General features: G+C 37.8%; 2 protein-coding genes across 3 annotated transcripts in view; both read left to right on the top strand.

The window, feature by feature from the left end:
* The window catches only part of LOC309701829 (butyrophilin subfamily 3 member A2-like), a 329,790-nt gene that overhangs the window by 301,700 nt on the left and 1,331 nt on the right, over positions 1 to 26,759 (top strand). The window lies entirely within an intron of this gene.
* On the top strand, positions 802 to 26,739 carry LOC309701827 (butyrophilin subfamily 3 member A2-like). Of its 2 annotated transcripts, XM_082526099.1 has the most exons (8): positions 802 to 1,078; positions 2,378 to 2,465; positions 2,660 to 2,998; positions 3,649 to 3,927; positions 5,375 to 5,494; positions 5,878 to 6,349; positions 26,091 to 26,158; positions 26,267 to 26,739. In XM_082526099.1, exons 1-7 carry the CDS (start codon positions 992 to 994, stop codon positions 26,152 to 26,154), a joined length of 1,449 nt encoding a protein of 482 aa, XP_082382225.1. In that variant the 5' UTR covers positions 802 to 991; the 3' UTR covers positions 26,155 to 26,158; positions 26,267 to 26,739. The 2 variants fall into 2 exon arrangements, with proteins under 2 accessions (XP_082382225.1, XP_082382224.1); XM_082526098.1 differs by lacking the exons at positions 802 to 1,078; positions 2,378 to 2,465; positions 2,660 to 2,998; ... (1 more) ...; positions 5,375 to 5,494; positions 5,878 to 6,349 and adding exons at positions 20,961 to 21,480; positions 22,480 to 22,570; positions 22,766 to 23,107; positions 23,956 to 24,234; positions 24,326 to 24,445 and having other exon boundaries at positions 25,634 to 26,158.

The raw sequence follows: 26,759 nt of genomic DNA, 5'->3' as shown, positions 1-26,759 counted from the left end.
TTTACAGACAGAATGAAATGCAAATGTTGCCAAAACATGAGCTTCTTGTTGAAGGTAATAAGAAACTCCTGAAACCATTTTGAGCTCCTCTTTGGTTTACACATGATCGGATTCGGCACTGAACTGATGCAATATGCAATCAAGGTCAACCGTCCCTGTGTTCGTCATGCTCAGTGTTTATCTGATAAACACCAAGGAACGTGCAGCAGTGAACGTTAGAAACTGATCAGACTTGAGTGTCTGGTTTGCAGTGACTCGTTAATCATTGTCTCAGTCTTCATTTCCTGCTCGGCTCCAGCGACTTGTTTCACTTTGAGAGTGACAGATTGAATCACTGTGTCAGCGTCTAGGGTCTTTAACTGTGGTAAGTCTTTTTTTTAATTTGTTTGTTTTCGTTTTTAATTTGTTTTGAGTCAGAGAACAAACAAACAAGAACCTTATAACAAAACACTAAAAATGTGAAAAACAAAGGGATTTTTTCTACATGTTACTGAATAAACTCTGAATAAAGTCAGACTGTTGTTTCTCTGTCAAACTGTGAGCACATACAAGATGAAAAATGTCTGTCAGTTGTTAAAAGCTCCCACAAAGCTCCAAATGTAGCAGCAAAAAGCTGTATTATGTTTATAAAGAACTGTTCTTGGAATCGTGCAGAGACCTGCACGTAAAGCAGGACTTTGCCTCATCGAGGTGACTTAAAAGAAACTCTGAGCTTTCAGTTTTAGTCATGTGCTTAAGTTACACTGATACTGAGCAAGTTAATTTTAAACTAAAAGATCATAGTCTAAGCTGATCTGTGTTCCTGGTGAGTGTTTGATGGGTCACCTCCAGCCTTGGCTGAGCCTTTGTGCTTTTCTTTAATTTATTTGGCCAAAAGAGATAAAACACAGAGCTGACTGACTGCAGCAGGTTTCTCAGATTTTCTTTCTGTCAATGCCACAGGCTGGTGTTGATTGGTCTGCTGTTTACAGAGTGGGCGGAATAAACTCACATGAATAATTTCAGTTTCTTCTTTGAAAATGACTGCTTGATACAAACTCAGGAGCACAGCTGTCGGAAACGACTGAAGATGAAGCAGGTTTGTAGAATTTACTGAGATTAAAGTGTTGAACTGTGACAATCATCAGTTAACACGACTTTTCAGCTGTTTGGGGGCAGAGACAGTTTCCTCAGAAAAAAACCCTGTATGTTTGGAGGTGTTTGGTTGATTTTAAGCTTTAAGCTCAACAGGTTTATTCTGTACTCTGTCAATCAAAACGAGAGAGCTCACTCTTCTGCTTTCAAAGGAAGATATAGCAGCAGCTACTACTGTTTACTACACTGTAAAAACCCACATGTCCTTCTCAGGACTTTTATTTATTTGGCAATCATGTTGTTGTTGTTCTTTTTATTCACAGTTTTGAACTAGATGTCATCCATACTCTGCTGATTAATCACTTAATCAAATTGAGCACTTTTCAAAATTATAAAACATTTGTTGGTGTTGTTTTTAGGATTTTAAGCCTTTAAATGACAGCTTAAACATCTGATGTATTAATTATTTATTCAAACAAACTCACAAAAAATAATTTTCCATATAATAAATAGGATGAGGATGTGACATTGGGGTGATTAGATTCTTGGGCATGTCAAAGAACAGCAACATCATCGATTTGATTGCATTTTTTGTGTAGTGTCTTTCGACATAAAAATGCCCCATTCACTTCTACTGAAACCACATTTTTTATTCTCTCTTGTAATACTGTTGTAGTATAAAACCATGCATCCTGTAATGTCAGCATTTTATTTTGAAGAAAAGTTGTATTTTTTGAAATTTTTAGTGTATTCCCTCAGATTCAACCATTTTGCCATTGTAGGCTAATGCACGAAATTCTTGTCTTTTTGCAACTGGTGTGACCACCAGGGAGCCCCAAGAGTGATTTCTATGCACGTGTGTGTGAAACTACTTTTAAATCAACATCTGTTTCATTATTGAGCACATTTATTATGCAAACTGCACCAGCACTGAAAACTTTAACAACTAAAGATAAGCACAACAGAATATATGTATAAATTTGAAACTGTGTAACTGATATCACAGGTAAATGGTTCTTAGCAATTTTCTACTCTGAGTACTGAAAGGGCTTAATTCACACAATGTTTTCTCTATGGATGTGCTTTCAATCTTACATGCAAATCCAACCACCAACCTTCAGATTAGCAGATGACCTGCTCTACCTCCTCCAAATCCGCAAAAAACATCAACAATTCTGTGTTTTTCTGTTAATATGGGGTGCTGTGTGTCCATTAATGGCTGCAATATAACAAAAAGTGAAAAATTTAAGGGGGTCTGAATACTTTCCATACCCACTGTATTTATATTATTTTTACTATGCAGAAATCGAGAATGCGTTCAATGAAGGACAGGCTTCTCTTGTTTTTCTATCATGATGTTATCCTTCTTCTTCTAACATGGCATTGTGGAGGTAAGTTGCAGAGTAATATTGAACAATGAACATAATGTTAATGTGGTGAGAGTTTTTGTGTATATGTTTTGGGAGTGTTGCAAGACAACTGGAAGAAAGATATAAAGAAAACACCACCTGGGAAATTGCAGCCCAAGAAAAATTACCCAAAGGAAGTGTAATTATATTATTCGTTTATTATACTTTATCCACAGGTCAGTCTCAGATGATTGGTCCAACTGAACCATTGGTTGCAATGACAGGTGATGACATCATTTTACCATGCCAGCTAGATCCAGCTAGGGATGCTGTTGACTTGACTGTGGAATGGTCTAGACGTGACCTTAAACCAAGATTTGTCCACTTAAAGCGGGACGATGCGGAGCTCGTGACTCAGAATACTTTATACTCCAGAAGAACATCACTGTCTGTCAACAAACTGAAATGCGGTGACATTTCATTGAAACTCTCCAAAGTGAAAGTCTCTGATGCAGGAATGTATAACTGCCTTGTTCCTGAAATTGGTGCAGAAACTGGGATGGAGCTCATTGTTGGTAAGTTGATATCAATACCATTTGCTCTTAAAAAAAAAAGAAAAACATTAAGGGATGGGATACTGACAAATAACAGAAGGTTACCTTGGATGACAAGATGGATATTCTACTGGGAAGTGAATCATCTACAGGAGCATATAAGTTGAATAAAATTTGGGAAAGACAGATTAGTTCTTACTTGAGCTAACATAGCTAACTGGATTGAGATTTGGACTGACCAGACGCATGACATAGTTTATCGAGTTCTCAAGAAGTGCAGTTTACTAACAGTAGAGAGGTGTGGAAGATAGTGAGGGTATTTAGAATTAGAGACATTTCATAGGGCATTAAGGCCAATGAGAGGAACATTTGGGCAGCTGGGTAAAAAACAACAAAAGAAAAAAGCATTTGACCTGACCAGATGGACATTTAAATATGTAACAGGATTAAATCGGACAACCATAATGGATCTTTAAAAGAGCATAGTAGTATTTATAATTACAATTTAGGCCACTGTACCATTTCAACAAAAAGCTATATGGCGTGACCACAGAGTATTTGAAGGTAATCTGGAAGGAATTTTGACTAACATGAACCATTGAAATAATTCAAAAATGTTTTAATTCTGAACTTTGATTCCAAGTAACTTTTATCCTTATTTTACTCTGTAGGTTCTGTTTCTTCTGTAGTCATGGAGATATCCAAAGTCAAAAATGAAATCTTCTTTAAATGCAAATCTAACGGCTGGTATCCAGAGCCTCAGGTGATTTGGCTGAACAGTCAAGGAAACCAAATCACAGCTGAATCTACAAACAGTGCCAAAGGTTCTGATGGCCTCTATACTGTCAGCAGCACTGTGACTGTGAACAAGAGACAGACCTACAGTCTCACCTGCAGAGTCCAACAGAAGAACATCAACCAGACTGAAGAAGCACATATCCATGTATCAGGTAGAAAAATGATGTATGCCTGACTCAGGGCTGGACTGGGACAAAAATTCGGCCCGGGCATTTTGACTAGAGACCGGCCCACCAGGTATTATAGGAAGAGCCAAAAAGCCTTTGAATGAAAACAAACGCTGTTGTGACAGTGATGTAAACTGTCTTGTTGGTATTTATGTAGGATTTCTATACATTTTACATCAGATAAAAACTTTGGTTGTAAGATTCAGATAATTATTTATTATAAACTAGACATTTTAAATGAGAATAAGAAACAAAAGTATTTCTGTGTGCCCCCATTCCCTGTTAATTTCCCTAACTGGCCCCCTGGCAAAACTTTGCTGGACCCTCCCCTGCACAGTTTCCACCTGTCAGCTATGTAGAAAAGGATCCTCTCAGAAACAGTTCATAAATTCCCTTCAACTCATTCATGTCACCTAAAGGGTAAACCTGTTTCTCCATCACCTGTTCAGCTCTGATGATTCAGTAAGGACATGTCCTGGTTTCATCTTCATGTTTCCCTCTCACCAGATATACAAACCGATATCATGACCAGCAGGTTTTACAGCTGTGGCTCCAGCAAACATCAGCTGATAGTAGAAATTAATATTAAATAAATTCTAACAACAGCTGATCAAACATGCTGCTGTTGTTTAATGGGCAATAAATAAACAAGAGAGACGGGAATGGTGTCAGGAAAGCCAATCAGCTGATCATTGATCAGTTTCATGATTGAAGTAGCAACAGGAGAGGGAGGGGGAGAGAATGAGAGAAGAAGAAACAGCTGTGCTTTCTGGGGGCAAAATACCTCCAGCTTTGTGTCTTTTTCATTCTAGCTGAAGTACGGGACAAACTTTGTTTCTTTTCAGCTCAATACGAAACACGTAATTTTTTCTCTGAATACGGGACAATTCCGTTTTTTACGGGACGGTTGGCAACTCTACTAACTAACCTTATGAATAAAATAAAGTTCACTATCAGTAGTAGCGCCCACCAGCTGTATAGAAACTCTGTCATGCTAGCTAGTACGCAGTACGAGTTATTGTAACTGACTGTAAAAAGTCAGCACAACGAAAATAAACTACAGAAAAACTTGGTTTATATCTGACCCAGATAGACTGCAGGTCATAACTTCTTACCTGAAATTCAGTTCACCTGCGGCCGTCTCAGGTCTCTCCTCCTCCTGCTTCCCCTCCTTTCCCTCATCCACCTGCTGGCCTCAGTGGAAGCTCCGCCATAGCCACCACCAAACAACTGTTATTTTTACATCATCTGGTCAATCCACCACCTTTCATTGTTTATACCGTTACAAAAGACAAACAAAAAAAACCCCATCGGCCCACCGAGCAAATGCCCAGTATGCCCCATGGCCAGTCCAGCTATGGCCTGACTTTATTAGTTATTCACATTACTTCTTATTTACAGACAGTATATTCTGTGTGCTTTCTAATTTAAGGTGATTTCTACTTGGTCCAGTGTAATCCTGCTGTTCAGATTACTATCAACCTAGCTGTTTGCTTAATATCGATTGGTACAACAGTATTACTAATATGGAAATATGGACAAAAGAAAACCAGTAAGTTCTAACTTTATCATACTTTTCTGACAAACGCAGATAATCATTAAATTCATGGATGCATTAGTTTGGAACTTTAAACACGTACTGATTACTAAATTTATCCCTACCTTTGGAACCAACACAATCTATATTTTTTTAGTGTTCTAGTTTAAAATGTTTCTTAAAGACATAATATATATATCTACCTGATATTTATTAGGTTTCATTAACACTGTTTCATTGCGAATTATTTAACTTTTTTGTTATGTTGATTATGATTTTATTTTCCCCTGCAAATGTGAAATTTTGGGGGAAAAATGTTTACTGTAGCAAGCAAGTCTGTTTTTTTAGCTCTCAGTGATATTACTTTTCAACATTTTTTTTTCATTTTATTCACACAGAAATCAGCATACATGATGAGGATGAAAACAAACTACATCAAACAGAGATGGAGGAAAAATTACAGAGAGAATGTGAGGAAAAGAAAAGACTTGAAGAGGAGTTGCAGAACAAGGAGGAAGACTTAAAACACGTCAGACAAACCATTGAAAAACTGATGGAGCAGAAGACATTTCTGAAGAACCAGAGAGAAAAACTCATCACACTACTGCAGGAGGACAAGGCAGAGATGAAAGAGGTCATGAAAAAAGAGAAAGAAACTCCAAGAGCTGACAAAGAGAAAAAAATGCAGAAGTATGAAGATAAAAAAATTGACCTGAAAAAGAGAATAGAAGTACATGAAGAACTGTTAAAGATGACAGAAAAGCTAATGGAGGAAACGGAGAACATTATAATCCAAATGACAGAAAGAAAGGGAAAGCTAGAAATAGACAAGGAACAAATTATTAAACACTTGAGAGAGAAACAAAAAAAGTGAAAGAAATTTAGAAGAAACTGTCAGAGAAACAAGCAAGAAACACTGAACAGGTGTATAAGTTTTTCTTTAATATATTTCTCAGAGGGAGAATCACCAATTAACTTAATATGCACAGAGAAACAAGGAAAAATTTCAAATGTCACCCAGAAAGATTCCAGTTGAACATGTTAATTCTATAAAAGCCAAGACAATAAAACATGCAGTATGTTGAACTGTAAACTGTAAAGCTGTATTTATAAAAACAAACTATAACTTCTAAACAATAGTGTTTTATTAAGGTGTACACGGCAAGTCCAAGAAGAAGACGAAACAATTTACTATGTACTATAAACACTATTATTAAGCAGCAGTTTTTCAAAAACATCATTATGTTCAGACTTTACTGAGTTGCATTTGAGTAAAACCTACATGGATTTTGTAAAGTGGACAGAATAGGAGAGACTACAACAATAATATTTTCCATTAACTAAAAGTAATGCTCTTGAAAGTGCTAATGTGTTATAAAAATAAATATTGATGTGTTTATTATTTAAGTTGATTTCTCATAATAATTTTACTGTTATAATTTATTCTGATGATTTAATCATCTAAACTGATCCGTGATGAAAACACACCTGTGTGTAACCATGTATTCTTATCTTGGTGGGAACAACAATTTGGAAGTCAGCCATACTTGTTGGGACCAACAGCCCTTATGAGGACCAAAATCCCGGTCCCCACAAGTTTGAAGGCATTTTTGAGACTCAGAATGTGGTTTTAGTGACAGGGTTAGAATTGGGTTTAAGCAGCTGGCATTTGTTCTTCCTAAGACGAGTAAATCTAAAAACCACAAATAAAAATAGTCACCCGACATCTACTAAAAATAGCTTTCAGGAGTGTAAACAGAGCCGAGAGGCGAACACATTCAGAAAAACAATGAAACAGGGTCTCCCTCTGCTCACCGAATGGACATTTGTCTTCCACAGCAGCGTTAATAACAGAAACAAAAGAATTTACAGCAACAATGCCATGAACAATTCTCCACTGCAAGTCTGCATGCTTTTTCGTGAGGGGAGGTTTGTAAAGGGATCTCCATGCTGGTTTGATGTCAGGTGCTAAGGAGAGATGGGTCCTCCTCACTGTGTCATTGTGTGCATTCAACTTGCCTTGATTGAGAGTTTTTACCAGCAGCCTATACAAAGTTTTCCAGAGGCCCCTTCCAGGGACACCCCTGCAACATCCACATTATCCAATAAAGGACCAACGCAATTCTTAAAACCAGGAAACAGTCTGATGGAAAGATAAAGCTCTAAATGATTTGGAAACAGACTGCCGTCACAATAACTTGCCAAAAGTGAACACTCAACTCCACCTAACTTGCGTTTCCAATTATCGAAAAGCTGACCAACAACTCAAGTAGACCTTATCCTAAGCTGTGCAGCAAGTCCATCCGAATTATCCAGCCAGCTCTACCACCCTCTTCAGAGAAAAGACTTGTGCAGCATGGAGCCGTCTGGATAAAGTAGTCCTACCCCAGACAGGGCAATCCAGCAAGCTGCCAAACAGTAAAGGTTCTTCCAGCAACCAGTACAAAGATTCTGCCTGCTGTTGCCATACTCATGTTAATATGATGTGTAAATTAATTTATTCTTGTACCTCCATGGCAGAGTGGCCAAATTCATTACCCCAGGGAAGAGGTGATCATTATCTCTTCATTTTAATAAATTGAGCCGTTCTTTGTTCTCCACAACAATATCACAAAAAGGTTAATTCGCAATACATCAAAGTTTGGTGCAAGGGCACCGAAGAAAATATTTGCAAAAGATGTATACAGTGAATATTAAAATGTTTAAAAACTAATCTGATATACCTGACATAATTTTGAGTATAATTAGTTTCTATTTATGTGGATATAGTACATGTGTGTAGCATTCATTTGATTTTGACTCAAATACATTTACATTTTTAATGGTAAATACCAAAAAAAAAGGGTTTTTATAAGAAACAGTTTATTTAAAAACATTCAGGAACATTGTACATGTACTGTTTTGTATTTAAGTGGTTGCAACCTGTTACTGTAGTGCACAAAACAAAGTCATGAAACATGTCACCAATATCCATTTTATGAAAGTTTGACCATATTTGACCCTAAAGAAGAGGTCAGAGGTCCAGAGTAACCTGATATTTTCGAACCCCATGTATCATTCTCTACATGCTGTCAGTACCAACAATGACATAGTTTTAAATAAATGACTCTATATCACATTCGATCACACTTGATTTGAACACTCAATCGGGTTTATATAGCATTATCATTACTCTGACTTTCAGGTTGATCTGTTGAACTCAGGGAGAGGTCAGAGGTCAAACGTGACATGATATTTAAAATCTTTAACCTTTAATCTCTAACCCTAACTTTATAAATGTTACACAGTGCACTTGTACAAGTGTACAAGTTTTAAGACTTTTTGTCAATTTTCCACCAACAAGTCATAAAGTTGACCTTGGTGGACGCAAACCAGATTTCAATGGATTGTTATAACATCATCCTGCTCTACAGCTGTTGGGGGAAAACTCTGTAAAAAACCCAGGAGAAATAAAGACACAATGAGACAAAGTTACTTTCTTTATCAAACGTGTACACGGGTGAGCTGCTAAGAACAACTCACACCATGCACAGTGGCTTGGTAATTTTTATAGGCACAGAGCACAGAGACAGTGAGAACAGGATAACAAATAATAAACAGATAAAACAAAACAACTCCATATATGGTGCTAGTCTCGTCAGCAGAGAGCTAGGGAAGATAAAACAATCTAAAACAATATGTCCCAGAAACAAGATGTTTGCTGGGAAAGTCTAAAAAGATAATTCTAAACTAATCTAACCATAGGCAGAGGGCAGCTTTGTACATTTAAAAGAAGGTAAAGAAACATAGAATCATTTTTCCTGTAACATTCCCTCCTGTTTTAACTTATTTTAAATGTATACAACAATTGTCTGTGAAGGTTATTTATTAAGTATCTTAAGCAATTTTTTAATTTTCAAAATGTCAGCATAGCAGAAATGGAAGTCATTTGGTCTAAAGAATAAAACAAAAGAAAATAATAAAAAGAAAAACATAGTAAATGAAAAACATAGTAAATGAAATAACAAGTGGAATAAACAAGAAAAAATAATAAAACTAAAACTACAAAAAATAAAGGATAAAAACCTTATATTTAAAGTGATGCAAACCTTAAATTGAAAACTTTATATGTAAAATAATGAAAACTTCATATTTAAAATGAAAACTTCAAAAAATAAAAGGGTGAAAACCTTATATTGTACCTGCATAAACTACTAATGTGTTAATCAGTGCATGATCACTTGAAAAAGGCAGAAGTCATTTTTAATCACCACGTCATTCATTAGCAGTTATTACAAGTTCTCCTCTAACAGAATTGCAACGGGATGCTGGTCTTCTTGAGGCACGGCAACATAAGCAGTCATTGTAGTTGTTATCATCTTTGAAATCATTACTCTTAGACATGGCGGTGTAGCTGCTCCAGGTGTGTGGTCAGTGACATATTTTTGCAGAATGGACAAATTCTGCAAAGCTTCATAAATGTCTCCTCCAGTTTCGTATCCATCAGGGATAAAAGTGCAATATGTCTCCCCGATCAGCTTGCAAACTCCTCCTTGTGATGCTGTTAGCAGGTCTAGTGTCAGTGTGTTCTTCAACACCATCGTTCTGATGGCCTTCTGTTCTCCTGCTAAAGCCGTTCCCAGGGCCTTAGTTAAGTTGATGTGTCGTAGCAGAGCATATCGGTTGATTTCCACGTGATCCCGCACCTCGGCAACTCCAATGCCGGGGATCAAGCTCTGTAAGAATTTCGCTCCTCCTCAGATGCGAAACTCTGGTTCCTTTACTGCTTGGTGCCGTCCGTGCACATCCTGTCTGGTAATGAGTCTTTGTTTGTAGTATCATTCGGTAGCTGTAGTTGGAGCGACAGTTGAGGCTCATCAGTGTCGCGTTACTGGCACAGGTTTCGTTGAGTGAACAGTCCATACACTTCCTCTCGTTCCTCGGTGGGCAGAAAGTGTATATGTATTTGCATAGCAGTCAGTTTTATTATTCAAGTAAGCTGTAGTGTTCATAAACTGCCACCAGAAATTAGTGGCATAGCCATGGGGAAACTTGGTGTACTTTCCTTTGTCATACAGTGTCTGCCTTTTCTTCATATAGCGTGACTTATTGTCCCTCACGGAAGCAAAGATGAGGAGCCCGGCCATGGTCAGGGCCGCTGCAGTTGTTAAGAGCCACCACCTCATGACGACGGGACACACCCTCCTGTCACGAGTAGACCCCCCGGCCAGGAAAGCTGACCCCTCCACCGGGCGAGATCACAACAAGTGGGCAAGCCTGCTGTCAGCTGTGTTTAGATGGCTTCACTTACTGGCTCTGATGGATGCAAGATGGTCGTTCCGCTATTTTGCAAGCTCCAGTTTTTCCTTTGGAGCACTTTGATCAGAACCCAGTCACCGGGCTGTGATCTGCAAGACACTTGATAGACATCATTACATTCTTCGTCATTTACAATCATCTCTTTATTTTCCTACAACTTAGACATACATTTTGCTACTGAAATTGTATCTGCCTTTTTCACTGGGTAGATTTCTGGCCACTTTGAGAATACATCTATAACCACTAGGGTGTATTTTTACCCTTGGCATTCATTTAGCTCAATAAAGTCCATATGGATTGTGTGGTCTCAGGTTTCCCTGAGCATTATATTTTTGACACGTCATGCACGTTCTGACAAATTGTTTTGCTGAGGTTTCAAAATTTACAGTGTAGAATTTACAGTGTAGAAATGAGAGTTGACAATACTGGTCAGTCCCCCCGTTGACAAATGCGTACAGCCATGAGTCACTAATGCCGCCATTTTGTGGAGGAATTTTTTGGCAACACTGGCTTGCCATAACACATCATTAAGTCGTTTGTCAGAACTGCGCCGTGTTTTAACCATTTTGCCTGCTCTGCTGTGCTTGCTGCTTTTGTTCATTTTTCAACACATCCAGTGGAATCTGATGTGTGTTTACTGCCATCAATGTGATGTTTGTCTTTTGTGCCGCCTATTTTGCTGCTCTGTCAGCAAAATTGTTGCCTGTAGTAATGAAAGAGTCAGTAGGCGTTGTAAGAGGTTGGCATGGTGAACCGGTTTTCCAGTTGGTGTAATCATTCCTCTGTTATGCCAAATTTTTTGCAAAATGATGCACAGCAGAGAAAACATACTGGCTGTCTGTATGTATGTTTATTAGTTTGTCTTTGTGTATTTAGCTTTCGCGTATCACAGCTATCAGCTCAGCGCTCTGTGCAGGACATGAAGAAGAAAGTGGTTTTGCTTCTATTATTTTACTATCTGTGGTTACTGCGTAACCTACACAATTTCGGCCTGTGCTGTAAGGTCAAATGCTGTTCTCCTAGCTTCCACACTTGCTGATCATAAGGTGGATCTGGGCCTGGAGTTTGTTTAAATCTCAGAATGTTGTGATACTCGGTCGGTTTCTGGCACTCAGGTGTAATACCAGAAAAGAATGGCATGACTGCTATCTTAAGTTTTGTCAGAGCGTCTCTACCTAGCAAATTTACTGGACAGGACGGGTCATATATGCATTTAATAAAGCACCTGCGGCCACTTGCTGTGTGTACTAGTTCTAAAAGGGCAGTTAATTGTTGTACAGTTGTGTGGCCTGAAGCTGACTTTACAACTAATTTGTCCTCTACTCCTACAATCTCGTGTGAAGTGACCTTCCTCTCCACGGTTCTAGCAGGCGTTGTCTCTATGTTATCTGCTGTTTCTGCGTGGCTGTCTGCAACCTTGGTGTTTGTGACTTTGCTCGCCTCTCTGTTCCTGATAGCCACCTGCGGATTAGTGTTTTAGTCTGTTGTCAACACGTCAGCCTTATTTCTAAGTTACAGAATGCTTCTTCTCCTTTTTTTTTTTTTTTTTTTTTTTTTTTGGTTTGGGAGAATAGATGCAACTCTACATTTTCACTTAAGGCATTTTTAGATAATTTCTAGTTCTTCAAACAATTCATGGATCTCACACATTTCAAACTTTCAAGTTAGGGTTGTTTCCCATTTATACAAATATATATATATTTAACTTTGCATTGCTCACAGCTCATAGCTCACAGCTCTAAACCTAGGCATTTTTCAATCATATGCCTAATCACTATGTGTCACTGTGATTCTCAAGTATTGTCACAAGTTCATTTAAATTCGTTTCCAAAACCAACAAAATAATCAAACAAAAACAAAAAACATAAACGTGTCAGGACACAAAAGAAAAAGAAAAATGCTGCCACCCGAACAAGGCAGAAGTCTGCATATGTTGGCTTGTAATAGCATGCAGCTTGTAACATGGTAGACTAATGTGCCTGTGTTAATTCAGCTCCATATTATTGTGTGAAGTTGCACTGGGTTGGGAGTGGTTTTGTGGTTGTCACATTTTTGGTGAGCCAATGGCTGGAATGGGGTTGGACTAATTAGAGGCAGGTGTACTTGATTGCACTGATACACTGGTCTACATATAGCCCACACTACAAACACTGCTGTGTTGTTTTGTCTCTCTGTGCAGTCCAGGGCCTATTATATGCCACAGCCTAAAGGCAGCAGAGTTCCAGAGGCTTGAGTGACCACTGACTACATGCTTGCAGGGTGGTGGGTCTCCAAGGACAACTTCTAACCCTGTTAAAGGCAACATGTGGAGTGCAACTTGGCTGTGTGGCATAGCTGGCTCTGGCCTTGGGACTGTGTGTTTTTATACAATTCATAAGTGGGACACTGGACTGTTTTATCTTTTATCTCTTGATATATTTTTCATCAATAAATTATCTTTTAGAATTTTATTGACTGACATCTTTTTGCCCACGACTGAGACGGTTGGTCAGACCTAGAGTCTTTCTTTGGGTGTGTTACAGCAGCTTCTGCTCTAAAAGAAACAAAAAAGAAAAAGAAAAGAAAATGTGGAACATGCTCATCAGCTTAGCAGTGTCTACATATTTAATTCAGCTTCTCAATCCTGTAGTTTTAGCTGTTGTCTACAGGGTTTTGCTTATTGGTTGTTATTATAGGTGTGCTCTATATCTCAGCAATGTGTCATTCTAGGATGATAGGTTTCAAGCTGGTCAAGTGCCTCTATGCACTTCATTAGTTTAGTTATTCTCTGTATTGTCTTCATCTCACATGTCATTACACTGAGTTTCAGCAAACCTTAAGCTTGATGCAGACTACTGCTTAACAATTATTCACCTCACATCATAACCGATTAAGGTGCCTCTTCATATTAATATTATGTCATTGTTAATATTATCCTCTTTGTCTTATATGACAGCAATAGCATATTATAATATTTTATCAGTGTGTACCACTATACTACTCCTGAGCCAATTTGATAGTTAGGATCATCTTATTTAGCAAACAGATAATTTAGAATTCATCCAATCTGCGGTCACATTTGTTCTCTCTGTTGCATGGCGGACCAGGCAGTTCTATTATAATATATTATTTATATTTTATTTTGTATCCATCAAGGGCTTCAGATGACCTGCAGAATCATCCTTTTCCCAAGGTGGAGACAGTTACCTTTTCACACACTGTCCTTGGCTGAACAGTGACACAGCCTTAATATACCTTATTTATTTTATTAAAATATTTTCGTGTGAATTATTTGCTTTATATTCGTTTTATACATTGTGGGCATGGTCATCATGCCAACTGTGTTTCATTGATAATATCACTTTACAGGTTGTTATCCTTGCTATTATTAATTTCAAATACTCTAAAGATAATTTCTACTGTAATTTTCCCTTTGTTCATCTTTATTTCGTACTTTTTATATTTATATCTACTCAGTGGGGTCTGTTTTCAACCCTTTTAAACTACTTCAAACTACTTTGATCTCTAGTTTTCACTTAATAAGGGATTATTATGTTCTTCCTGATATGGGTGGTGCTGCAGATGCGGCTGCAGGAGTGAGTGATGGTTTACTAAAAGGATTGTGGGGACTGCACAGTGTCTCGTCTTCTGGTTTTACTAAACTGGCAGTTGAGTTCTGTTCTTCTGACTGTTTATATTTTGTTTTCTTAAATCTCTCAGTTTACAGACACTGTTTTTGTCCGGCGTCTGGACTTTTCTTTTCTCACCACTGCTCGTCAGCAGGAGTGAGTTTTAATTTCACTTGCTTGATTACCCATCTTATTTATGTATTTACTTATTTTTGTTTAAGTAATATATACACAATACAGCTGCTATCACCTTCGCTGGTATTAGAGACGAGAGTGGTTGCTCACACGCCCTTCTACTTTCGGACTATTTCCAAAAGCGGTGTGAACTTTACGAGATGGAACTCGACCGTTCTCTCAACTCACCAGCACATCAGTGAATAGCAGTAAAAGAAAAACACAGTAGGAGCAGCTCAGTCTCTTATTGGACCGTGAAAATTCAGCTTGCTCCATTAATTAAAACAATACACACACATACATTCACACTTATTCGCGCGATCGGAACCCTTATCATAAGGGGAGCTGCCAGTCTTTCTGTAGACGAGCTACTTATTCCCTTGACCCAGCTGGGGGAGCTACCCAAGAGCTCCAAACCTAACCCACAAGAGTGGGGAGCTTCCAGTCGACGAGCTCCAAGCTACCAGCCGACGAGCTACTTTAAACCCACAGGAGTGGGGAGCTTCCAGTCGCGACGAGCTACTTTCGCTATTTTAAATTCCCTGAATTTAAAATACGCTTTTACGCAAGATTGTGTCAGTGTGTCTGTATCTACCTGGTCAGTGTCGCCGGGTCTGGTCCACCTCGATCGGGCCCCACCACCGTGGGTCGCTTTCTAGAACGTTGGCCAAGACTCGAATTTAACGCCCTTGGTCTTTGACCACACACCTAGTGTGTGGGCTGTCGACAGACGAACAACGTGGACTGGTCACGGAGATGGGACACGATGGAGGCGCTCCGGCTCCGAAGGACCAAGAAATGTTGGGGGAAAACTCTGTAAAAAACCCAGGAGAAATAAAGACACAATGAGACAAAGTTACTTTCTTTATCAAACGTGTACACGGGTGAGCTGCTAAGAACAACTCACACCATGCACAGTGGCTTGGTAATTTTTATAGGCACAGAGCACAGAGACAGTGAGAACAGGATAACAAATAACAAACAGATAAAATAAAACAACTCCATATATGGTGCTAGTCTCGTCAGCAGAGAGCTAGGGAAGATAAAACAATCTAAAACAATATGTCCCAGAAACAAGATGTGTTTGCTGGGAAAGTCTAAAAAGATAATTCTAAACTAATCTAACCATAGGCAGAGGGCAGACAAAAGGCATCTTTGTACATTTAAAAGAAGGTAAAGAAACATAGAATCATTTTTCCTGTAACAACAGCCTACAGAGTTTTTAGAGCTGTTGTGTTTACAGACAGAACGTAATGCAAACACTACCAAAAACATGAGCTCCTTGTTGAAGGTAATAAGAAAGTGCTGAGCTATCTACACATGCTCTGTAGTGATCTGATGCAATATGCAATCAAGGTCAACCGTCCCTGTGTTCATCATGCTCAGTGTTTATCTGATAAACAAAAAGGAATGTGCAGCAATGAACGTTAGAAACTGATCAGACTTGAGTGTCTGGTTTGCAGTGACTCATTAATCATTGTCTCAGTTTCTGTTTCCTGCTCAGCTCCAACGATTCATTTCACTTTAACAGCAACAGTTTGGATCACTGTGTCTTTATCTGTGGTAAGTCTTTTTTTATTTATTTATTTGTTTGGTTCTTTCTTGTTTTGTTGTTGTTGTTTTTTTGATTCAGAGAACAAACAAACAAGAACCTTATTAAAAACACTGAAATATGTGGTTAAAGAAAAAAAAAAGTTATTTTTTTTTGTTGTTTTGCTGTCAAACCGTGAGCACATACAAGATGACAAATGTCTGTCAGTTGTTAAAAGCTCCAAATGTAGCAGCAACGTGTGAGAAAAGCTGTATTTATGTTTATAACGAACTGTTCTTGGAGTCGTGCAGAGACCTGCACTCAAAGCAGGACTTTGTCTATCGAGGTGACTTAAAAGAAACTCTGAGCTTTCAGTTTTAGGTATGTACCTAAGTTACACTGCTATGGAGCAGGTTAATTTCAAAATAAAAGGTCATAGTCTAAGCTTATCTGTGTTCCTGGTGAGTGTTTGATGGGTCACCTTCAGCCTTGGCTGAGCCTTTGTGCTTTTCTTTAATGTATTTGCCAAATAGAGATAAAACACAGAGCTGACTGCAGCAGCAGGTTTCTCAGATTTTCTTTCAGGCTGGTGCTGATTGTTCTGCTGTGTACAAAGTGGGCGGAGTCAACTCACATGAATTGTTTCGGTTTCTCCTCTGAAAATGACTGCTTGATACAAACTCTTGAGAACAAAAGTCAGTTTACTCCTCAGAAAAAATCCTGAAAGTTTGGAGGTGTTTTGTTGATTTTAAGCTTTAGACTCATCAGGTTAGTTCTGCACTCTGTCAATCATAGCTAGAGAGCTATCTTTTCTACTTTCAAAGGAAAATATAGTAGGGGCTCGATGGATGAGAGCACTAGCCCAAAGACTCACAGTTCATGCTGAAAAAAACAAAAAAACAAAACCGGTTACCCTGATGATGACATATCACCCGCAATCAGTTGTGGGAGTGTGACAGTCAGGCATTAGTACAATGTCAGCAATGTTACTCTAGTCAGTGAAACACAGGAGCATTTGGCTGCGTTATAGCTTGCAACATGGATTTTTGCCAGAAATCTTCTTTTTTAAAATCTAGAGTCTTTTAGTCTTTTTCTCATCCATACTCTGCTTATGCATTTTGCCCCATTTCGATACCTTTGTGTATAAAAATCTACACTCTCAAAATCTGCCAGAAAAACCTCAACCAACAACATTTCTTCTGCTTTTTTTTCCATATATCACTTGTATTAAAGTATTCACAAGTATTAAATTATCTTCTGGATTTTAAGCCTTTAAATGCCACTTTATTAAATGTTTGAATTATCAACTATTTATTGAAAAAACTCACAATTTTTTTTTCCATGTAATAAATAGGATGAGGATGGGACATTGGGGGTGATTAGGTTATTGGACATGTCAAAGAACAGACACAAAATGGATTGTATTTCATTATTTTTTGTGTAGTGCCTCTCGATACAAAAATGCCCCATTCACTTCTACTGAAACCACATTTTTTAAATCTCTCTGCCGTTGTAGTATAACACCATGCGTCCTGTAATATCAGGATTTCCCTAGCACCTGTAAGAATAATCTCTGTATGTTCTTTGCTGATTCCAAGAAGGATCCACAACAGTGAACAGTACTAAATTATTGAAGGCAGACTCATCGATGCAATTGAAGAAGAGGACAAGAAAAAAAAAAACAAACAAGAAAAACATAAAAGTCCTTCCTCACCACTCACAATATTTAATATAATTTATTTTTTTTAATAAATGCATGATCATTTGTGGTTTCTACTTATAATCCTGATATACAGTTATACAGTTAGTTAGTATACAGTTTTGGTGCTCAGGAGGACATGTAACTCACTGCCATGGTGGTGGCTGTGAATGCAAACAGAGATGAGAAGACAGCTCTCCAATTTGTCAGCTTCAGCGTTGGAGGGAAGCTCCGGCTTGTTTGCCTTGATATTCCCTACCAGTATCATCCATGCTCTGCTGATACAGAGTATGGATGATACTGGGCAAGGGAGTAGGTTATGAAAAAATTATAACATGTAAGTTTGACACCCTGGAGCCTCCTTGTGTGGATAAGGACAGGTGAGTCGGAGGTTGGTGCTTACTATCTGACGTGGTGGCCCTGAAGATTGGTTACCCATTATGCTCATCCCACAGGATGGGATGAGGATAGATTCCCCTTTGGACTGATACACATCTGCTAGGATGAGAACTCCTGTGTACTCAAATCTCTTCACATCACTCCATCCTGACATCGAATGCCTAACTTGAGGTTTGTCATTTACATAATCAACAGCATCATGTCAGGAGAGAAGAAAAGGTCCGAAGAGGCCACATGATAGATTCTTAAAATTGAATATCTTGTGGGCCCTGGCATCATGCTGGGGGATCCCTGAATGAAGCACAACATCTATGGCACGTAAAAAAAAATTGCAAGTACAAGTATTGAAGCACAAGTAAAAGTACAAGTATTGTATTTTGAGGAGAAATTTATTTTGAGCAAAGAAAAGCTCAATTTGAGTGAACAAAATTTATTGCTGCGTGCAAACAGTGTATTTCAGTGTTTGCTATTATCCATATACACATACAGTAACAGCCCCTCTAGCTCTGTTTTTGCATTTGCTCTTGGTCAGATCTCTGGGGACCTGCTCGCAGTGTGTCGCTCACACTCTCAACATCTCTGCTCCCTGCATGTTCAACTCTTTCTGCACACCGTTATATTTGTACTACAAAACCAACCAATAACAGACTTGGATGCAAAAACTTCTGACTGGCTGTTTTTGTCTCCAATCAGCTTGCTAGCTACTGCATTCTGGGAACACTGTCCAAAATGTATCTAAATCCAGTGGAGTGGTTTGGTTTAAACTAGCTTAAAACCAACAATAGTCTTAAAAATATATACTGTAAAATAAAATAATTAAACATACTAATCAAAAATGGGGCGGTTTCTCAAATTTCAAGCAAACGAGCCCGCACTCGCGTTCAGACTTCGCAAGTCTAAACTTCCTGAGAACGCCAGTTTTTACTGCCATTCCCTCTTAATTTAACTGTGATTAATATTTGCAATTGAAATTACACATGATGTAGATTTTTTTTTTAAGATAACTTTAAAAAGCACTTTGGCCAAAATTCGCTTTTACATATCATGTTTCATAATGTCTAATAAACTTCATACAGTTAAGCACAATGACTCACTACATGACAGAAACACAAGCTTAATCTCTCTCTCAATAAAAATTGTACACATGTATGCCTGAATAACAACAAACAGGTGAGACGTTAGAACGCTTTTGTTTTTATTTTAGTAGACACACACAACTGACAATAGATGGCTGGATTTTGGAAGAGAATTGAACAAATATTTAACATATAATCTGATCATTTTTGTAGCAGCCTTCAGGATCTCCATGTATTAACGTGCTGTTATTGCTCCCGCTGAAATGTTTCCTCCTGAATTTAAATATTTTTATGTTAGATTTAATTCAGAGTCAGCTGTTTAAATAAGAACAGAACATTTTACATCAGGGGATATGACGGGTGAAATTCAAAATAGACTGACAGCTCTCCAAGTAAGACTTCAGTATTAAATAAAACGGTCCAGTTATAAAGCTGAACTTTAATTTCAGCCAAACCAATTTACTCAGGAACAAATCAAACACTGAAATAAACCAAACATGAACATTTAGAAGTTATCTAAGAGACTTATATATCATGTTTAACCCAAGTAGTGAAAGACCAAGAGGGGTTTGAAAATGATGCACTGGGATTCTGTGCCTTGACCACCCAGTCAGCTGGTGGGTAAAAGCCATCTCGAAAAACGTCAGAGCACTTTTGCACATATGTGATGTCTTGATAAATCAAGCAGATAGTTGAAGTTCACATAGCAAAATTCTCACCTGAAAGTATCTTAAAAGTGCCAGGGCTCAATGGCCTGTGAAAAAGGAAGGGACTCAAGCACAGAACCAAAAACTGGACCTAAGTGACGGGCGATGGAAACTATAGCGGACCAGGAACACTGGAACAAAGGAGATAATAATCAGAGCCCGCGGCGTTGTAAATGAATCTAAGATTTCAAAACTAAGAGGTCTTACATGGCTGCAGGTGGAGATTAGCTGGAGGAGGAGGTGATTTAGATGAAGGTGAGTACAGAGTGCGATGTGGGTGTGCAGAGAGGCAGGCAGGTGAGGATGGCAGTTTGTGAGTGAGTTTTACCAGCAGCAGCAGACCAGAATCCTGAGACGTGACTATGGCGAGAGTTAGAAAATATATCCAGGTGCCGACTAGCGACTAGGAAAAAAGGGTTAAGCAAAACATACTGAGGAACTCAAGACAAAATGTGAGGCAGAGAACTGACTATGGTAAGCAGACAATCTGGCAAAGGTTCATTGTGAGCGCTTGTCATAAATACTGCTGAAGTAATTGCCAACAGGTGAGGAGCAGGGAGGAGCAATGAGAGCTCCACCCAGGGGAGGAGAGCTGATGCTGTGGAAAATCACTCAGACTCACCCAAAACATAACAAGAAGTTTATTTTGTGATCCAGAAAGAGTAATATTTCAAACTTTTTAGCTGCGTTCCTCCGCCATTGCCTTGTTTGAGTTTTGGACAAAATGCATTCTGGGATATTTGTCTGGGGTTAGCTACAGTAGCTAGCGAGCTGATTGGAGACCAAAACAGCCAATCAAATTTTTTTGTCCTAGTGTTTCTCTTTAAGAAAACACTTATTTTTAAAATTGTCAGCTGTGCCGTGAGTGAGCTGAAGCTCTTTCTCTCAGATGAGGAATGGCCATGGTGTTGAAGAATTTTAAAGTCCCAATGCAAATATAGCTGAGAACATTGTTTTTACACCCCTATTAATTAATTTTATTTGATGGAATGGCTCATCCAATAACTGAAGTGCTGCTCTTGCATACATACACCAAGAAAACTGTATGCATTATATCTACACTTTACATAAAGACATTTAAACATAAATAGATGTGTTTCTGTTTCTTTTCTGTCTTCTTCTCTCTGTTTTCACTAACACTCTACTAACTAACTAACTGATAAAACTACACCCTCAGTTTCATATCACTCCTTGTACACAGTTAGTTATATTTGACACCCTTCACAAACATAATGTCCTTGTTCATTCCTAAACTCCTCAACACGGAACTCACAGCATGTACGATGTTGAAACTTATTCAACTGTTAAAACACAGCTTTGACTTAAACTTTCAATTTGATTCATTTGTTCATTTAAACAAAGTTCAACTCATTTTATGAAAAGAACTGACCTTTGATAATAAAGTCAACACAGGTTATTGTTTAACAGAGGGTTGGGCTGAGAGTGCACATAGTTTTATTACAACCTACTTTCTTTGAGCTGTGGGGAGGGTTTTAAGCAGTTCGACGGGTATGTAGATTTTTACCATATAAGCTACAATGTAATAATTTCCTTCTTTATTTATTTTGATTATTTACTTACTTTACCTACTAAATTATCTAGCAGGTGTTTATAATACATAAAATCTGATTAATCACATAAGCATTTACAGTTACCAGAGGCACAAAGAGTGTGTAAGCGGAAACATTTTTTGTAGTGAAGGAGTGAAAGTAACATAATTAGTATTTCTGGATACTTGTGTATTCATAAATATTTAGAATGTGTAATTTTAATTACATGCTGTTATTGGTAGCTGCTTGGAGAGTTTGCAATTTGAAACAAAATCCATATCTTCTATCAGCATTAAATAGACAGTAAGTCTATTAATTGCAAACAGGACAATAGAAACCATGACCTATGCACAGACAGCTTATTGGAGGAGGACCTCATGGATATACTGAACTCAATGTTACTTGTGTCTCTTGTCTCTCTACTTTCATCGCTCTGTTAATTTGATCTCTTTAGTGGTTACTGGTAAGAGTAGATGTGGCAACCAGAAAATGTGAAAAAGGCACAGTACAACAGCCAATGTTTTATCACTGTTTATCAACAAAAACATACTTTTGTGCAAATTTTCACAGACCTTTGATTTAGTAAAAAGTGCTTTTGTTATTTTGCTTGTAGTATAATGACTTCACAAAGATGAGTAACTGGGCTGTGTCCAGATGACATGGTAGCTCTCATCAAGAGCTGAGAAGAAAACGTCAACAATTCCCAGCTTGTCTTTCAATTGAATGTCCAGATTTCCTGCAATGTTCTTGATCTCTCTTGTTACTGTTACTCCTGGAAAGGAGCACATTTCCAAATAATTAAAAATAAATTTAACATAATTAAATACTTTTTTCAAATGTGATATTACCGTGACAGTCTACAAATCAGTCTTTCACTGTTTCATTTTTTCTATCAGAGAATGGCTTAATATAAAAAGGTGTGTTGCTATGCCCCCCTCCCCCATTTTTTTTGTTGCAGACATCTAGAATGAGTCCTATGAAGAATAAACATCTCTTGGTTTTGCATCATGTTGTTGTCGTCCTCCTTTTTCTAACACAAACTTGTGGTGGTAAGTTGCACACAAACATTTATAAAATCCACAATTTAAAGTTTTTACCTGTAGTCTTTCACAGATGATGGAAACACACACTGTAACAGCACCAGTTTATATTGATGTTGTTAAATAAATCAATTACACAGTTTGCTCAGACTGATCTTCACAATTACAAAACTGCTGAACTGTATGTGTCCCTAAATTTGTTAGGTCAGCATCAGATGATTGGTCCAACTCAGCCAGTAGTGGCCATGATTGGTGATGACATCATGTTGCCATGCCACCTGGAACCTGCTGTGGATGCTGTTGACCTGACTGTGGATTGGTCCAGAACTGACCTCAAACCTAGATCTGTCTATGTGAGGCGAGAGGGTGTGGAGCTTCTGACTGAGCAGAATCCTTTGTACACAGGAAGAACATCACTCTCTGTCAACAAACTGCAGTGTGGAGACGTTTCACTGAAACTGTCCACAGTGCAACTCTCTGATGCAGGAACATACAAATGCCTTGTACCTAAATTTAATGCAGAAACTGTGGTGACGCTTGCTGTAGGTAAGTTTCATTTAATTTAGATTAATTTCTTCACTTTGCAATTTAGATGTGAAGAAAGACTTTAAGCAACATAGATATTGAGGGTCAAAGGGCACTCAGAATGACAAGAGGGATAAAGGAACACTCGGGTCAGCTACAATAGAAAGTGGATCATTCACAGAGGCATATGAGTTGAGAATAGAAGTGCATTCATTCTGGGTAACCAAAATAGCTCTTACTTGGGCTAGAAAATACTTCCTGGACAGATATGTGGACTGAGCATATTGACATGAACATGACAGGGGAATGACTACAGAGTCATTGGCATTCTGGTTTTCTGGCCATTAGGGCACACAACCTGACCAGTGTAGCACATGGAGCAGCTGGGTTATTAAGCAGTACAACTGGACAAATAAGAGAGATACATAACAAAAAACAAAAGTACTTAGAATCACAGGGGATTTGAGCACCCACTAAATGGGCTTTTTGCCAACCGAGGGGTATCTGGCCCCATGAGAAAAACACTTCAGCCAAGGAGGCCCTTTTACCAAGATGAACCAGAGGAAAGCTGATTTGACAAAGAACTACTTGGATAGGTACAAGTTAATTTCAGCCTATATACAGGAACTTCGAAAAGAGAAAATGGAATAAATAAGTAAGATTATTAGAAATTTGACCAGTTAGATTGGCACAGTTGATGTCACATAGCATTGTGCCTATTCTGCTCTATAAGCTTAAAAGGACAATTTGAGTTAAGGTCAAAAAGAGAGACATTTGGGCGAACTGTAACTATTTTAAGAATCTTTTTTTCAGATATATATTTTGGCAACTACATTTCAATATTTTGTCTGTCATTCTTTTCTTTGAAGGTTCAGTTTCCTCACCAGTCATAGAACTCACCAATGTCAAAAATGAAATGGTGTTAGAGTGTAAATCTAATGGCTGGTATCCAGAGCCTCAGATGTTGTGGGTGTACAGTGAGGGAAAACCCATTTCTGTGGAACCTACAAAGAATGTCAGAGGTTCTGATGGCCTCTATACTGTCAGCAGTAAAGTGACTGTGGAGAAAGGACAGAGCTACAGCTTCACCTGCAAAGTTCAACAGAAGAATATCAGTCAAATCAAAGAGACACACATCCATGTTTCAGGTAGAAATGCCTTTTTTTTTATATATCACTCACATTAATTTTCAGTTACAGAAAGTAGAATCTAGAACATTTTGACTCCTTATATTCACAGGTGATCTCTTTATGGTCCAGTCTAATACTGCTGTTCACATTATCATCAACTTGGCTGTCTGTTTAATAAGCGTCGGCACAGTAATATTCCTAATATGGAAATGTGGACAAAATAAAACCAGTAAGTTCAAACTACATTGTACTTTTTACCCCAACCTTAAATTATCATCAGGCCTTTTTAATGTCTTGTTTTAATGTAACTGCCTTTAAAATTAAGGGCTAAGAAGTACAAACGTGATTCAAATAAAAATGACACAAACACATAAACAGTAATGTTAAAGGCGCTCGAGGGAAAACAGTGGATGGAGATTGCAGAAATTACAGCGATTTACTAGCAAAATTGGAGGCTCTCAGCAACTTTACTTTTATAAAGGAATATAACCCTGTGTCCTGTGTTGTAAAGAGATGTGTTAAGACATGCAGAGTTGTTCCCATCAGTGCAGACTGACTGAGATTGATTGCAATATCTTGACTCTCTGTCTGCATTTATAAACTAAGTGTCAATTATTGGCAAGTGGTTGCCCGTCTGTCGGAGAGTAACTAGACTTAGTTCAAGTCACGCTGTGATTATTTGTTGGCAGTTTGCATCTTATTAGCAACCTGTGCAATTGCCTTGTGATCAGAAGTGGAGTATAGAACACCCTCAACCTCTAGAAGACCAACTGGTTTCCACAACCACCTGCTGAATGTGTAGAAATTCCACACGAGGAAGTTGCCTTCCTATTGTTTTCCTCTAGTGTGACTGAGACATTTTGGGGGCAAAGGCAAAAATATTTGAGGAAATCACCCACTGTAAAATTATAGTTATAGCAACAATATAAATGAAAACTTTTTGTGTTTTATCCTTGTTGTAGGAATTGCAACCAAAATGTTCTCACTCGTTTACTCATATAAACGAAGCAGTGCAAGAAAATTAAATGTGAAAATTAGATATGCATGAATAGATAGATGTGATTTTGAATAAAATTGGCCAAACCTCTCTGACTCACATGTAGCAGTTTCAGTACATCTAATGTTATTTTAAATATCCTTCATTAGTGATTTCTGAACATCTATTTTCACTGAATTTTGAAATACATCTGAAAGTCAGTCCTTCTCAAAAGAAGACTTTGTTCTAGACTCTACATTGTTGTAGGGTAGTAACCATAGTGTCAGTCTCTATAGTAATGCTTCAGACTGTTTATTTCCATTTATATTTGATTACTGGTATACTAAATTAATACTGTCAACACATGTGAACACATAAAAATGACTAATATGTTGTCCCTATTTTCCAAATATTTTTTTTCCTGCAATTTTATTCACACAGAAATCAGCAAACATGATGAGGATGAAAATGAACAACATCAAACAGAGATGGAGGAAAAATTACAGAGAGAATGTGAGGAAAAGAAAAGACTTGAAGATGAGTTGCAGAACAAGGAGGAAGATTTAAAACATGTCAGACAAACCATTGAAAAACTGATGGAGCAGAAGACATTTCTGAAGGACCAGAGAGAAAAACTCATCACACTACTGCAGGTGGACAAGGCAGAGATGAAAGAGGTCATGAAAAAAGAGAAAGAAACTCCAAGAACTGACAAAGAGAAAAAAATGCAGAAGCGTGAAGATAAAAAAACTGACCTGAAAAAAAGAATAGAAGCACATGAAGAACTGTTAAAGATGACAGAAAAGCTAATGGAGGAAACGGAGAACATTATAATCCAAATGACAGAAAGAAAGGGAAACCTGGAAAAAGACAAGGAACAAATTATTAAACACTTGAGAGAGAAACAAAAAAATGAAAGAGATTTACAAGAAACTGTCAGAGAAACAAGCGAGAAACAATGAACAGGTGTGTAAGTTTTTCTTTAATATATTTCTTGCTAAAGTCACATGTACAAACTGTCGTGTTGTGCCTTCAGTTGTGAACCTAAAACGTTTTTTTGCTTTTCTTCCTCAGCGCAGGACAGAGTAACACGACAAATAAAACATGGATTTTTCTGTTTTTTCCTCTTGTTGTCATTTTACAATGTGATGCCTAATGTTTCTTTATTTGTTTGCTTTAAATTTATACTATATACATTTAAACAAGAAATGCAGTTTTACTGTATTTTATCATAGGAGAGTTTGTTATGATAAAATGTATCAACATTTTTGTGATCCTTTAAATCTTTTGTCTGTGTGTAAGTAAGAATTACACTGTGAGAGGAAGAAGAAAATATGTCTGTATTGTCGTGAGACCTGGGGTAGAATGAGATTGAAGTCCCCCCTGGCTGCCTCCACATCACAGCTAAGAGATATTGAAGGTCTTAATAGTCAGACTTATGTGAGTAAAAGTGATCAAAGTTCTAAAACAGAGCTTTCATCTATTTCCTAATAATTAAGCATTTTATTCTTAATCAAGATAAATAAAATACAAATGTAATCAATATATTAATGACAAACATAGTTTG

The sequence above is a fragment of the Aulonocara stuartgranti genome (genome assembly GCF_965226115.1).
Source record: "Aulonocara stuartgranti genome assembly, chromosome: 3".
Taxonomy (NCBI): domain Eukaryota; kingdom Metazoa; phylum Chordata; class Actinopteri; order Cichliformes; family Cichlidae; genus Aulonocara; species Aulonocara stuartgranti.
The sequence above is the reverse complement of the archived record's forward strand: the minus strand, read 5'-3'. Positions and strand labels throughout refer to the sequence as shown.